General features: G+C 49.7%; 1 protein-coding gene across 1 annotated transcript; it reads left to right on the plus strand.

Moving 5' to 3' along the window:
• Positions 1-5,369: 5,369 nt before the first annotated feature.
• On the plus strand, positions 5,370-14,507 carry LOC129703881 (zinc finger protein 420-like). The gene is made up of 3 exons (XM_055646555.1): positions 5,370-8,543; positions 10,406-10,624; positions 12,795-14,507. Exons 1-3 carry the CDS (start codon positions 6,561-6,563, stop codon positions 13,878-13,880), a joined length of 3,288 nt encoding a protein of 1,095 aa, XP_055502530.1. The 5' UTR covers positions 5,370-6,560; the 3' UTR covers positions 13,881-14,507.
• The last annotated feature ends 644 nt before the right edge of the window (positions 14,508-15,151 follow it).

Genomic DNA, 15,151 nt, shown 5'->3' on the forward strand with positions numbered 1-15,151 from the left:
TCCTGGGCCTCCTCCATGGCCAGAGTGAGGCCCACCGTGAATTGGAGGAGCAGCACCTCATATTTCGCTTCGAAAGTTTACACCCCAGCGGTATGAACATTGATTTCTCCAATTTCAGGTAGTCTCTGCCATATCCTGCCTTTCCCAGCCCACAGTTTCTGCCTCTTCCTTTCTTCTTCCTGCCCCCCCCCCCCCACCCTCACATCAATCTGAAGAAGGGTCTCGACCAAAACGTCACCTATTTCTTTCGCTCCATAGATGCTGCCTCAGCTGCTGAGTTTCTTCAGCATTTTTGTCCACCCATTCACACAAGTTCTGTTATCCCACTTTCTTCACCCACTCCCTACACATTAGGGGCAATTTTACAGATACAAGTTAACTTACAAAGCCAATGCATCTTTGGAATGTGGGAGGAAACCCACATACTTGCAGGGACAATGTGCAAATTCAACACAGACAGTGCCCGAGGACAGGATCGAACACAGATCCCTGGTGTGTGAGGCAGCAAGTCCGCCAGCTGTGCCACTATTTTGTTTTCCAACACACGAAAAATGATACGTTGATCACTTTGGTTACTAAAAAAAAGAATGTTTTCCTTTTGTCCAGAGATTCTGTCTGACCTGTTGAGTTACTCCAGCTTTGTGTGTCAATCTTCAGTTTAAACCAGCATTTGTACTTCCTACACACACACTACTACCGCAGGGGGGGTGGTGTGTACTGTGGGGGAGGAGGGTGGGAGGAGGGTGTCCCCACTCCCATTGGTACAGGGCTTTGGCATTTTTCAGCTTGAAATTGTGCAATATGGTGTATACTGTAGCGGGTCTTTTAACTTATGCTTGAATGCAATATATATGCTTTAAATTGCATTAGCTATGAATGTTAGACTAAATTACATTCCTAATTACATTCCACAGTAGACCCCATGCTCTGGTCAACACGTGCAGCACATGAATGATCTTAGTATATTCATGTATGGAAATCAGATTATTATCAGACACTTGGCCCAAGTTGACCAACCTGGGTCTCACTGGGCCCCCTATTCTACTCTGATCATAGCTGCTTACCTGCTTAGGTACCCAGCGCTGAACACTCCCCTGGTCCCAGCTTTGACTGCCCATCTAGTACTATTCCAGACTTTGACACTGGATGCACACTTGGCCTTGCTCCTAGCCCCTCTGTACTGACAATATATCTGGCCCACACATAAAGCCCCATATCTGACCCCCTTGACTTAACCTATTATGTTCAAGTCCACAGGTGCTTATCTAATGCAGTAATCTTTCATGGGGCACTTCATAGACCAAATTATGTACAACAAAATTTGCTACACTCATTGGCTTCCTTGTTATCTAACATGCTAGTTACTTTGTCAAAGAAGTCATCGATTGGTTGAACACAATTTCTCATCCATAAAATTATACTCACGCAGCTGTATAAGTATTCTGTTATCATTTCTTTCATTTTCCTAACAAACTATAGTGGTGTCATTTTCAACCCCAATATTTTCAGTATTTTGCTGTCTTCCTCTCAGCTGGAGTTTTCCGAAATGCAAAGTCCAATAACCACATATTTAAGCAATATTATTCTATTAAATGTGATCTTGAGAGACAAAATATTTTCTGTGGTATTCATAACACAACAATGATAAAATGATTTTTGTTTTGATTGCACCTACCAACATGCATACATTATTGTATTACAGTTAATATGTACCGAGGACAAATTTTTGTTCCAATGCTCCTCATTCCCAATTACTTTTACATTGAAGTGATTGAAATCCAAGTGAAGTTTAAATGGCATCATAAAAATAAAACCTTCGGAATGGATGATATTCATTGGTTGGGGTCAGTATCAGCACAATTACTATATTAAATTTTGAATCTTCAGATGTCCTGGTTCAAGCTAAAACTAAAGACAAATAATAATCTCCTCACACATTCCTCTGCAAGTATCTGTGTCACTCCTTTAAAATATGCCCCTTCTTTGAACAAGCTGAATCAGTTTCCATCTGGTTATACTCCTTGAGGATGTTCATCTACATGTTCAATTAATAAAACAACGAGATTGGGGACATTTCTACTCAACCTGTCAAAGGAATTGTGGGGGGGGGGTGGGTTAGAAATAGTCAGTGAGGTAAATAAATGTAATAGTTGAGTGGCAAATAACAATAGTGCTACCTTCCCAATGTTTAACTGAAGGAAATAATGGGTTATCGGGGTTGTATGTATCTCTCCCCCTCTCCCCTCTCTCTCTCTGCCCCTCTCTTTTCCCTAACTCTCCCTCCCCCTCTTTCTTCTCTCTCCCTTTCCTCTCTTCCCTTTTCCCCCTCACCCTTTCTCTCTTCCCCTCTTTCTCCCTCCCTATCCCTCTCTCTCCCCCCTCTCTCTCTCTCCACTCTCTCCCTCCTCTCTCTCTTCTGTCCCCTCTCCTCTCTCTCTCCCCCTCTCCTCTCCCCCTCCCACCCCCCCCTCCCCCTCTCCCTCCACCGCACCCTTCACCCTCTCTCTCTACCCTTCACCCCTCTCTCCCCCCTCCTCTCTCCACCCCTCCTTTTCCCTAACTCTCTCTCTCCCCCCCCCCTCTTTCCCCTAACTCTCCCTCCCCCACTTTCCTCTTTCTTCTCTCTCTCCTCCTCTCCCTCGAATGCGCCACGGGGGGCCTGACTCGCCCACAGGCCTCCCAGGGAACTGCGGAGAAGCCGGGCGGCGAGGCCTGTCTGGGCTGAAGGAGCCACAGCGGCAATGGGAGCCTCGGCAGAGGTGGAGCGTGACAGGGGGCGGGGGAATTGGCGCGGGGAATACGCCGTGAAGATCAATGGAGGATCTGGCGTGGGGGAGCGGTGGGGACACTTTCATGTATGAGTATATGGCAATAAAACTTGATCACTTGATTTTGAAGCATCATGCATGGTGGAGGTATAATGTAGTCACAGAGTTCACCAGACTGATTCCTGGGATGTCAGGACTTTCATATGAAGAAAGACTGGATAGACTCGGCTTGTACTCGCTAGAATTTAGAAGATTGAGGGGGGATCTTATAGAAACGTACAAAATTCTTAAGGGGTTGGACAGGCTAGATGCATGAAGGCTGTTCCCGATGTTGGGGAAGTCCAGAACAAGGGTTTACAGTTTAAGGATAAGGGGGAAATATTTTAGGACCGAGATGAGAAAAACATTTTTCACACAGAGAGTGGTGAATCTCTGGAACTCTCTGCCACAGAAGGTAGTTGAGGCCAGTCCATTGGCTATATTTAAGAGGGAGTTAGATGTGGCCCTTGTGGCTAAAGGGATCAGGGGGTATGGAGAGAAGGCAGGTACAGGATACTGAGTTGGATGATCAGCCATGATCATATTGAATGGCGGTGCAGGCTCGAAGGGCCGAATGGCCTCTACTCCTGCACCTATTGTCTATGTTTAGTTTTAGAATCCTGTCTGCCCAGGGGATAAGTCTGTGTTTGTTTGTTTGTTCTGGTTTAGGCGCCAGCCAACATTCGCTTGTCCTTTTCTTTTTTTTTTTCATTTTGAATTTCAAGTTTATCTTTATTTTTTCACTTTTAATTTCAGGTTTTTGCCTACCTTGTCGCGTGTTGTGACTGATGGCAGACCAGTTTCCTTGCCGGGATGAATGAAGGTTTATACGTATAGATCGGCCATGACTGACTGGTGGAGTAGACAAGATGGGCCGAATGGTCTAAATCTGCTCCTATGACATGAACTTATGAACTTTATACAGTGTCGAGGGCCGTCCAGGTGGGTTCTCACGTTCAAGGTCGTCAACTTTACCTCAGGGCTTCTTCACCAACCGCAGTGGGGAATCATCTCAATTGTTGAGAGCGAACTGAAGGGACAGCGCCAGTGACACGATGTGTGTGTGGAGTGGGCTCCACGTGTGTGTGTTGTGTGGAGTTGGGCTCCATTGCCGCCGGTAACACGGTGTGTGTGTGTGTGGTGGAGTTGGGCTCCATTGCCGCCGGTAACAAGGTGTGTGTGTGTGGGGTTGGGCTCCATTGCCGCCGGTAACACGGTGTGTGTGTGTGTGGGGTTGGGCTCCATTGCCGCCGGTAACACGGTGTGTGTGTGTGGGGTTGGGCTCCATTGCCGCCGGTAACACGGTGTGCGGGGGATTTGGGCGCCGACGGCCCCGGGCTGTGAACGAGCGGCGGCCGCGCGCCACAAGCAGCCGTTGGCCCCGGGCGTTTGAATCCCAACGGCTGCAGCGCGAGCTAAGGGGGGGGGGGGGGGATTGGAGGAGCGGTTCAGCCGGCCACGTGGGTCCCACTTAGTCTAGTACAAAGATCCTAGGATCTTTGGTCTAGTATGTTATAAGTACAGGTAGACACGTGGTTTGGGTCACAAAATGAAACGAAAAAGCACCTCTGCCCATGGGCTACAAATAAATGAGTTCTGTTGTAAACCCCTTGTCTTACAAACTTAAAGCACACGGCATTGGGGGTTCAGTATTGATGTGGATAGAGAACTGGCTGGCAAACAGGAAGCAAAGAGTAGGAGTAAACGGGTCCTTTTCACCAAAGATCTTTGCTTTTCACAATGGCAGGCAGTGACTAGTGGGGTACCGCAAGGCTCAGTGCTGGGACCCCAGCTATTTACAATATATATTAACGATCTGGACGAGGGAATTGAAGGCAATATTTCCAAGTTTGCGGATGACACTAAGCTGGGGGGCAGTGTTAGGTGTGAGGAGGATGCTAGGAGACTGCAAGGTGACTTGGATAGGCTGGGTGAGTGGGCAAATGTTTGGCAGATGCAGTATAATGTGGATAAATGTGAGGTTATCCATTTTGGTGGCAAAAACGGGAAAGCAGACTATTATCTAAATGGTGGCCGATTGGGAAAGGGGGGAGATGCAGCGAGACCTGGGTGTCATGGTACACCAGTCATTGAAGGTAGGCATGCAGGTGCAGCAGGCAGTAAAGAAAGCAAATGGTATGTTGGCTTTCATTGCAAAAGGATTTGAGTATAGGAGCAGGGAGGCTCTACTGCAGTTGTACAGGGTCTTGGCGAGACCACACCTGGAGTATTGCGTACAGTTTTGGTCTCCAAATCTGAGGAAGGACATTATTGCCATAGAGGGAGTGCAGAGACGGTTCACCAGACTGATTCCTGGGATGTCAGGACTGTCTTATGAAGAAAGACTGGATAGACTTGGTTTATACTCTCTAGAATTTAGGAGATTGAGAGGGGATCTTATAGAAACGTACAAAATTCTTAAGGGGTTGGACAGGCTAGATGCAGGAAGATTGTTCCCGATGTTAGGGAAGTCCAGGACAAGGGGTCACAGCTTAAGGATAAGGGGGAAATCCTTTAAAACCGAGATGAGAAGAACCTTTTTTTTCACACAGAGAGTGGTGAATCTCTGAAACTCTCTGCCACAGAGGGTAGTTGAGGCCAGTTCATTGGCTATATTTAAGAGGGAGTTAGATGTGGCCCTTGTGGCTAAGGGGATTAGGGGGTATGGAGAGAAGGCAGGTATGGGATACTGAGTTGGATGATCAGCCATGATCATATTGAATGGCGGTGCAGGCTCAAAGGGCCGAATGGCCTACTCCTGCACCTAATTTCTATGTTTCTATGTCTCCGCATGCAATGTAGGCCACTCGGCCCATCTGGTCACTCACTGTCAGTTTTGTCTTCTGTTGACTTTTTGGAATGTTCTTGTATTTCTTCCTGTTTAAGAAGGTACTGCAGATACTGCAAAACCAAAGGTAGACAAAATGCTGGAGAAACTCAGCGGGTGGAGCAGCATCTATGGAGCGAAGGAAATAGGTGGCATTTTGTGTCGAGACCCTTTTTCAGACGGCAAGTGACAACATATGTCATGCTGTCATTTGAGGTCGGAGCACCAAGGCAAATTCCTTGTATGTGATTAGGTGGTCAATAAACGTATTCAAACTCAAACTTAATTGGTTCGTGAGTCTGATAGTTCCAACATTCGGCACTTGTGAGTGTAATGATTTTTAATGGTATCGACGAGAGAGGTCGCTGTGTTAAATTGACTGCACACTCTCCACATACAAGGACCAAGTGACTGTTGTCCATTGGGGAACGCTGAGCTGGTGATTACAGATCATGTCCATGGCGCCGACTTTACCCAGAAATCTCCGCGCCCCAGAACTCACCCTATGTTGCAGGCGATACCTAGCGCGCAGGCGCGGAGAACCCGGAAATGGTGCTGCCAAGGCGCGCATGCGGTCCGTGGACCAAAAGACTCCGGAGGATCGGCGGCGGGTAGGAGCGGGGATCCGGGCGCGGGATCAGTCAGCACCGAGGCCCCGGCCTGAGGAGCGGCCCCCGGCTGCGGGGAGAATCGGTGCGGTCCCCGGCGGCGTGAGCGCATCGAATGCACGGATTGACCGGTGAGAGGAAGGGTCCCGACCCGGACAGATCTTTACCTGTTAATTTATGGTCAACTCTTTTTACAGGGTAGAAGAAGCAGAGGATTGATGTTCAGGAATCTCTAACTCGTTTATTTCACCGGCGCCTGAACGTGTGGGAGGATTCACTGCGTCAGCTGATCCGCCCGGACGCCAGACAGGTCACAGCATGGAGAAATTACTGGCCAGCTCTGAGTGTGGGCAGGGATTAAACCAATCTTCCCACCTGTTGACCCGACAGCAAGTTCACACTGTGGAGAAACCGTTTACCTGTCCCGATTGTGGGAAGGGATTCACTCAATCGTACCAACTGAAGAGGCACCAGCGAATTCACACCGGGGTGAGGCCGCTCACTTGCTCTGAGTGTGGGAAGGGATTCTTTCGTTTATCGGCGTTGCAGGTACATCGGAGAATTCACACGGGGGAGAGGCCATTCGTCTGCTCGGAGTGCGGGAAGGGATTCACTCGTTCATTCTCATTGCTGAAACACCAGAGAATTCACACCAGGGAGAGGCCGTATGTCTGCTCGGAGTGCGGGAAGGGATTCAGCCAAGCTTCCCTGCTGGTGTCCCACCGGCAAGTTCACGCTGTGCAGAAACCATTTCCCTGTCCCGATTGTGGGAAGGGATTTGCTGAAGCAGACGGCCTGAGGAGGCACCAGCAAATCCACACCGGGGAGAGGCCGTTTGTCTGCTTTGTGTGTGGAAAGGGATTCGCTCGTTCGTTTTCATTGTTGATGCACCAGCGGATTCACACTGGCGAGAGGCCGTTCATCTGCTCCGAGTGTGGGAAGGGGTTCAACCAAGCTTCCCACCTGGTGACTCACCAGCAACTTCACGCTGCAAAGAAACCATTTCCCTGTCCCGATTGTGGGAAGGGATTCACACAGGCAGACAGCCTGAAGAAGCACCAGCTTATTCACACCAAGGAGAGGCCGCTCACCTGCTCCGAGTGTGGGAAGGGTTTTTTTCGTTCATCTGCGTTACGGATACACCGGAGGATTCACACCGGGGAGAGGCCCTTTGTCTGCTCCCAGTGTGGGAAGGGATTCAGCCAATCTTCCCACCTGAAGAGACACCAGCAAGTTCACGCTGTGGTGAAACCATTTACCTGTCCCGATTGTGGGAAGGGATTCTCTCGAGCGAGCCAGCTAAAGTGGCACCAGCAGATTCACACCGGGCAGAGGCTGCCAACATGTCCGCGAGTTCAGACCGGCGAGAGGCCGTTTACCTGCTCCGAGTGTGGGAAGACATTCACACATTCTCGCAACCTGAGGAATCACGAGCGGGTTCACGCTGCAGAGAAGCCGCTTGCATGTCCAGATTGTGGGAAGGGGTTCACTCAATCGTGCCAACTGAAGAGGCACCAACATATTCACACAGGGGAGAGGCCGTTCACTTGCTCTGAGTGTGGGAAGGGATTCATTGGATCATCTCAGTTGCTGATACACCAGCGAATTCACACGGGGGAGAAGCCGTTTGTTTGCCCTGAGTGTGGGAAGAGATTCATTGAATCATCTGCATTACAGATACACCAGCGAATTCACACCGGAGAGAGGCCGTTCACCTGCTCTGAATGTGGGAAGAGATTTACTCGTTTTTCTGTCATGAGAACACACCAGAGAATTCACACCGGGGAGAGGCCGTTCACCTGTGCTGAGTGTGGGAAGGGATTCAATCAATCGTATCTGTTGGTGACACACCAGAGAATTCACACCGGGGAGAGGCCGTTCACTTGCACTGAGTGTGGGAAGGGATTCGCTCATTCATCTACGTTAGCAAGACACCAGAGTATTCACACTGGGCAGAGGCCATTCAGCTGCTCTGAGTGTGGGAAGGGCTTTGCTCACTTTGATCAGCTGAGAGCCCACCAGCGAGTGCACACTGGGGAGAAACCATTTGCCTGTCCCGAATGTGGCAAGGGATTCACTCAAGCCGGCAATCTGAAGAAGCACCGGCAAAGACACACCGGGGAGAGGTCGTCAACCGGTTTTGGGTGTGCGGAGGGGCTCAGCGAGCCGCCCGCGACGGTAGAAATCACGGTGAGGCGTGGCCGAATCCCACGGAACCGGGAACCCGCCTGGAGAGGGAGCTCGCGCCGTGCGCCGCACCAGGGCTGCGCCACAGCGGACCCGGGCTCTGACGTGGAGACGGTCAAATGACCACAGAGGAAGAGGATTAAACCTTTTACTGCCTTCCCAGCACAGCGGAAATTGTTGATTCTGCTGTGGGGGGACGTTCGTGTTAATTTCTCTAGTGTGTTCTGTTTTTCTTTTTTCTTTTGTGTGGATAGGGTGGTAAAGAAATCTTTTGGTGTGCTGGCCTTTATAAATCAGAGCATTGAGTATAGAAGTTGGGATGTAATGTTAAAATTGTACAAGGCCACTTCTGGAGTATGGTGTACAATTTTGGTCGCCAAATTATAGGAAAGATGTCAACAAAATAGAGAGAGTACAGAGGAGATTTACTAGAATGTTGCCTGGGTTTCAGCAACTAAGTTACAGAGAAAGATTGAGGGGGGACTTGATAGAAGTCTCTAAATGATGAGAGGGATATGCAGAGTTGACGTGGATGAGCTTTTTCCATTGAGAGTAGGGAAGATTCAAACAAGAGGACATGATTTGAGAATTAAGGGACAGAATTTTAGGGGTAACATGAGGGGGAAACTTCTTTACTCAGAGAGTGGTAGCTGTGTGGAATGAGCTTCCAGTGGAAGTGGTGGAGGCAGGTTCGAATTTATCATTTAAAAATAAATTGGATAGGTATATGGACGGGAAAGGAATGGAGGGTTATGGTCTGAGTGCAGGTAGATGGGACTAGGTGAGAGTAAGTGTTCGGCACGGACTAGAAGGGCCGAGATGGCCTGTTTCCGTGCTGTAATTGTTATATGGATGTGTGGAAACCCAAATTCTTCTATGTACAGCACTTTTTGGTTTCAACGCGAGTTGATTTAAATGTGCCATATAAATAAAAATTGATTGATTGATTGAAGTCCGGACTCCGTACCAGTTACCACGAACAAGGATGTGAACAACAGCCGGAAACACCACCCAGGACGAGCACAGCTGCCAAAGAGACCACCTGTCGTTTCTCTCTGGGGTTTCTCTCTGCTGTTCATCACACCCAGGACTGAGCATGCATCCTCAGTAAGGATTATATTATTGTCATTTGAAAATTTAGTGTCTACGGTGATTTTATACTATGGTGGCGGATGTGTTGCCACGGTTTTAGACAATAGTTGCAGGAGTCGGCCATTCGGCCCTTCGAGCTGTGATCATGGCTGATCATCCGCAATCAGTAACCCTTTCCTGCCTTCTCCCCATATCCCTTGACTCCGCTATCTTTAAGAGCCCTATCTAACTCTCTTGATGAAAGCATGCAGAGAGCCGGCCTCCACTGCCTTCTGAGGCAGAGAATTCCACAGATTCACAACTCTCTGGGTGGAAAGGTATTGGCTTCATCTCTGCCCTAAATTCTTAATTTTGTATTGTAACTATTATTTTGTATTGTAATTGAATACATTATTTTTGATTTTTTTAAGAAAAGGACTGAACCCTGGTCACCATTGGAGTTTGTTTTGATGTTGTTAGTATCTATAGCATCCTATAACCCCCCCCCCTGGAATTTAATATCTTGGATCTGTGGCAAATAAATGAGTTCTGTTGTAAACCCTGTGTCTCTCTGTATATAGAGAGGCCATTCGGCTCATCTGGCATGGCTCCAGTGGAATGTTCTTGTACTTCCTCGCCCTCTCTTGACTCTGGGGAGGGCGGGTGGATGAACCTTGTCATTTGGTTAATGAGTCTGATATTCAGCACTTGTAAGAGCAATGTGTGCAGGTGACGAATAAAACTGATTGATTGATTTGCAAAAGTAATCGGCGAGAGAGGTCGCTTGTACGTGGACTCTCCACATGCAGGAACCAAGTGGCTGTTTGTCCATTGGGGAACGCTGAGCCGGTGTTTTCAGGTGACTTCCATGGCGCCCGCTTTACCCAGAAATCCCCGCGCCGCAGAACTCGCCCTATGTTGCAGGCGATACCAAGGCGCGCATGCGCGGAGAGCCCCCAAGCCGCGCATGCGGACAGGAGACTCCGGAGGGTCGGCGGCGGGTAGGAGCGGGGATCCGGGCGCGGGATCAGGCAACACCGAGGCCCCGGCCTGAGGAGCGGCCCCCGGCTGCGGGGAGAATCGGTGCGGCCCTCGGGGACACGGTGGCCCGTCACCTGGGGACGGTGCCGGTCCTATATAAATGTATAAACACACAATGACGGGGTGAAGTCCGTGTAGTTCGGAGCTTGTTGAGTTTAAACAGCCTGATGTTGTCGGGAAGGGGCCGAGTGACGGCGCTGGTCGACTGCACTGTGACGGATAGACCGGTTTCTGTCTCGCGGGCGGTTGTGGGTAAAGAGGCGGCCATGGTCTCTTGGTTCCTTGGTCCTCCAAAATTTGAAATTTAAACTGGAGGCGGTTTCTTTTTTAGGAGGGTATCATCACATACCCGTTACCTTCCATTGCTTGAGTGAGGCTGCACTCAAATCGGAGGAACCGCATCTGATTTGTACAACCCAGCGGCGTGAATATTGAATTCTCCCATTTTAAGTAATTTCTCCTTACACTCCCTACCCCTCTTGCCCCCTTCCTCCACCCCCAGGCGTTTTGCCGGTTCCACAGTTCTCCACTTCGTTTCCCTCTCGAGATCATACCTTGCCCTGCCAACAATGGTTTTGGCCCGAAACGTTGCCTATCTCTTTCGCTCCATAGATGCTGCTGCACCCGCTGAGTTTCTCCAGCATTTTTGTGTACCTTCGATTTTCCAGCATCTGCAGTTCCTTCCAAAACACCCTGCCTGAGGTCTTCTGTGGCCATTGATCCTGGACTTTTCCCACCTCCAGCTCTTCACACCACCCAACCCCCACCATATGCTTTCAATCTCAAGAAAGGACCCGAACTGAAACAGCACCAGTCCTTTTCCTCCAGAGTGTAAGCTGCCCAAGTAAATTATGAGGTGCTGGTCCTCCAATTTGCATTTGGCCTCACTCTGATAGCAGAGGAGGCCCAGGACAGAGAGTTCAGCGTGGGAATGGGAGGGGGAGTAAAAGTGTTTGGCAACCGGGAGATCGTGTCGGCCCAGACGGACTGGAGCAAAGGTGTTTAGTGAACGATCGCCTCGTCTGTGTTTCGTCTCACTGATGTGTAAGAGTCCACACCTGGAACAATGGATACAGTAGTGGTCGGAGATGTTTGAAATAACCAACCTGACCTCCCGGTGGCTCAGCACTTCAACTCCCCCTCCCATTCCCAATCTGACCTCTCTCTCCTGGGTCTCCTCCATTGCCAGAGTGAGCAACAGCGGAAATTGGAGGAACAGCACCTCATATTCCGCCTGGGGACCTTGCGTCCGGATGGCATTAACATTGAATTCTCCCAATTTTGCTAGCCCTTGCTGTCTCCTCCCCTTCCTTAACCCTCTAGCTGTCTCCTCCCACCCCCCCCCCCCCCCCCCCCGCCCTCAGTCTCCTCCTCCTCCTTTGTTTCCCTCCCCTTCTCCCTGCCCCCCCCCCCATCAGTCTGACGAAGGGTTTCAGCCTGAAACGTCGCATATTTCCTTCACTCCATAGATGCTGCTGCACCCGCTGAGTTTCTCCAGCAATTTTGTGTACCTTCGATCTTCCAGCATCTGCAGTTCCTTCTTGAACACGGAGATGTTTGCTCCTCTGGTGCAGCAGTGGATGGTGGGCAGGGAGTGATTTCTTCAGGCTGGCTTTGCTGAAGATGGGGAAAGGTGTCTGACTACGCCGACTGGTGTCTGTTGGCCATGGCGTGCAGCTCCTCCAATGCTAGACAGATTAGAGCCATAGTTTAATACAGTGTGGAAACAGGCCCTTCGGCACAACTCCCCCACACCGACCAACAATGTCCCAGCTACCCTAGACCCACCTGCCTGCGCTTGGTCCATAACATCCAAACCTGCCCTATCCTATCCATGAACCTGTCCAACTGTTTCTTAAATGATGGGATAGTCCCAGCCTCAACTACCTCCTCTGGCAGCTTGTTCCATACACCTGCCGCCCTCTGTGAAAATTTTACCTCTCGGATTTCTAATAAATCTTTTCCCCTTCACCTTGAACCTATGTCCTTTGGTCCTCGATTCCCCTACTCTGGGTAAAATACTCTGTGCAACTTCCTGGGTTGGATGTAGACCGTGTCCATGATGATGGAGGTGAATTCCCTCGGGAAGTGGAAGGGACGGCACTTCACCGCAAGGTGTTCCTGGTGTAAAGAGCAAGCCATGCGTAACCCACCGCTTTGTGACAAGGCTCACCGTTGACACTAAAATCACCTCTTCTGACGCACTCAGCTTAATCTATTAATGTTTATTGTGAACTCTTTTATTCAAGGTAGAACAAGCAGAAGAAGATTTGTGTTGGGGAATCTCAAACTCAACCCATCAGATCCGCAGTGTCGTTCAGTTCACCAGCACCTTGCGAGGGATTCACTGAGCTGACGAGACGCCGGGGAGTTGACAGCATGGAGACATTATCCACCAGCTCTGAGTGTGAGCAGGGGTCCACTCAATCTCCCCACCTGGTGACCCACCAGCAAGATCACGCTCTGGGGAAACCATTTGTCTGTCCCGATTGTGGGAAGGGATTCGCTCATGCAAACCAGTTGAAGAGGCACCAGCTAATTCACACAGAGGAGAGGCCGTTCTCCTGCTCCGAGTGTGGGAAGGGATTCACTCAATCTTATACGTTACTGAGACACCAGAGAATTCACACCGGGGAGAGGCCGTTCACCTGCACTGAGTGTGGGAAGGGGTTCATTGACTCATACACATTGCAGACGCACCAGAGAATTCACACTGGGGAGAGCCCGTTCACCTGCTCTGTGTGTGGGAAGAGATTCAATCATAACTTTGCATTAGTGGCACACCAGAGAATTCACACTGAGGGGAGGTCGTTCATCTGCTCCGAGTGTGGGAAGGGATTCATTGACTCGAACACATTGCAGAAACACCAGAGAATTCACACTGGGGAGCGGCCGTTCACCTGTTCCGTGTGCGGGAAGGGGTTTGTTCAGTCCTTTGTGTTATTGGCGCACCAGAGAATTCACACCGGAGAGAGGCCGTTCACCTGCACTGAGTGTGGGAAGGGATTCATTCGTTCATCTGCGTTACTGAGACACCGCAGAATTCACACCGGGGAGAGGCCGTTCACCTGCTCCGAGTGCGGGAAGGGGTTCAGTGACTCGTTTGCATTGCTGTCACACCAGAGAACTCACACTGGGGAGAGGCCGTTCATCTGTTCTGATTGTGGCAAGGCATTCGCTCATCTGTGCAGCTTAAAAACACATCAGCGAATTCACACCAGCGCGAAGCCCTTCATCTGCTCCGGGTGTGGGAAGGGATTCGCACAATATTCCTACCTGATGACCCACCAGCGAGTACACGCCGTGGAGAAACCAGTTGCCTCTCCCAACTGTGGGTAGAGTTTCACTGGTAAATCTAACCTGGTGACCCAGCAGAGAATTCACACTGGGGGAGAGGCCACTCACCTGTTTAGTGTGTGGGAAGGGATTCACTTGATTATCTGAGCTGTTGACACCAGCTCGTTCACGCTGGGTGGGGGCGCGGGCATTTGAAGTGAGTTTTTGGTTCACTGTTTAACCATCACGGTTGCTGAGTCCAGTTGCAAGTCCACAAGCGACTGCTGGTGTTGGACTGTGCGGGTACTGCTGATGTTCATCACACCCAGGACTGAACCTTGGTCGCTGGACACAGTTGGGGTTTGTTCCGATGTTGTTAGTAATTCCTATAAGTGGTCGGGAATTTAATATCTTGGATCACTTGAACCTACAAGGTTAATTCCCGGGATGGCGGGACTGTCATTTGCTGAGAGAATATCAGGCTATTAAACACAACAAATAGGCTCTGAGCTCTGAGCAGCAAAAGACTATTATTATTTGTTATTTGCACTATATTTGTTATTTATTGAACTTTTCCTGTTATATACAATGTTTACATATTCACATATTCTGTTGTGCTGCAGCGAGTAAGAATTTAATTGTTCCGTCCGAGACATATGACAATAAAACACTCTTGACGCTTGAGTCTGTGGAATTGTCTGCCTCAGAGGGCGGTGGCGGCCGGTTCTCTGGTTACTTTCAACAGAGAGAGCCAGATAGGGCTGTGGATATGGGGAGAAGGCAGGAACAGGGTACTGATTGGGGATGATCAGCCATGATCACAGTGAATGGCGGTGCTGGCTCGAAGGGCCGAATGGCCTCCTCCTGCACCTATTGTCTATTGTCTATCAGTGACAAATAAATAAGTCAGTCTGAAGAAGGGTTTCGGCCCGAAACGTTACCTATCTCCTTCGCTCCATAGATGCTGCTGCACCCGCTGAGTTTCTCCAGCATTTATTGTGTACCGACAAATAAATAAGTTCTGTTGTAAACCCTGTGTCTCTCAGCATGAATGACTGAGAGGCCACTCGGCCCATCTGGCCACCCACTGCCCGTCTTTCTGTTATGTTGACTCCTCTGGAATGTTCATGTATTTCTTCCTCTGTTTACTCTGGGGAGGGACGGTGAATGGAAGCATAGAAAATAGGTGCAGGAGTAGGCCATTCGGCCCTTCGAGCCTGCACCGCCATTCAATATGATCATGGCTGAATACTGGTTCATGAGTGACACAGTTGGAATTTCCGGCACGTGTATCACGTCGTTTGTGAGAGGTCGCTGTGGTTCAATTGACTGCA

The sequence above is a fragment of the Leucoraja erinacea genome, chromosome 15, assembly GCF_028641065.1.
Source record: "Leucoraja erinacea ecotype New England chromosome 15, Leri_hhj_1, whole genome shotgun sequence".
In the NCBI taxonomy this organism is placed as follows: domain Eukaryota; kingdom Metazoa; phylum Chordata; class Chondrichthyes; order Rajiformes; family Rajidae; genus Leucoraja; species Leucoraja erinaceus.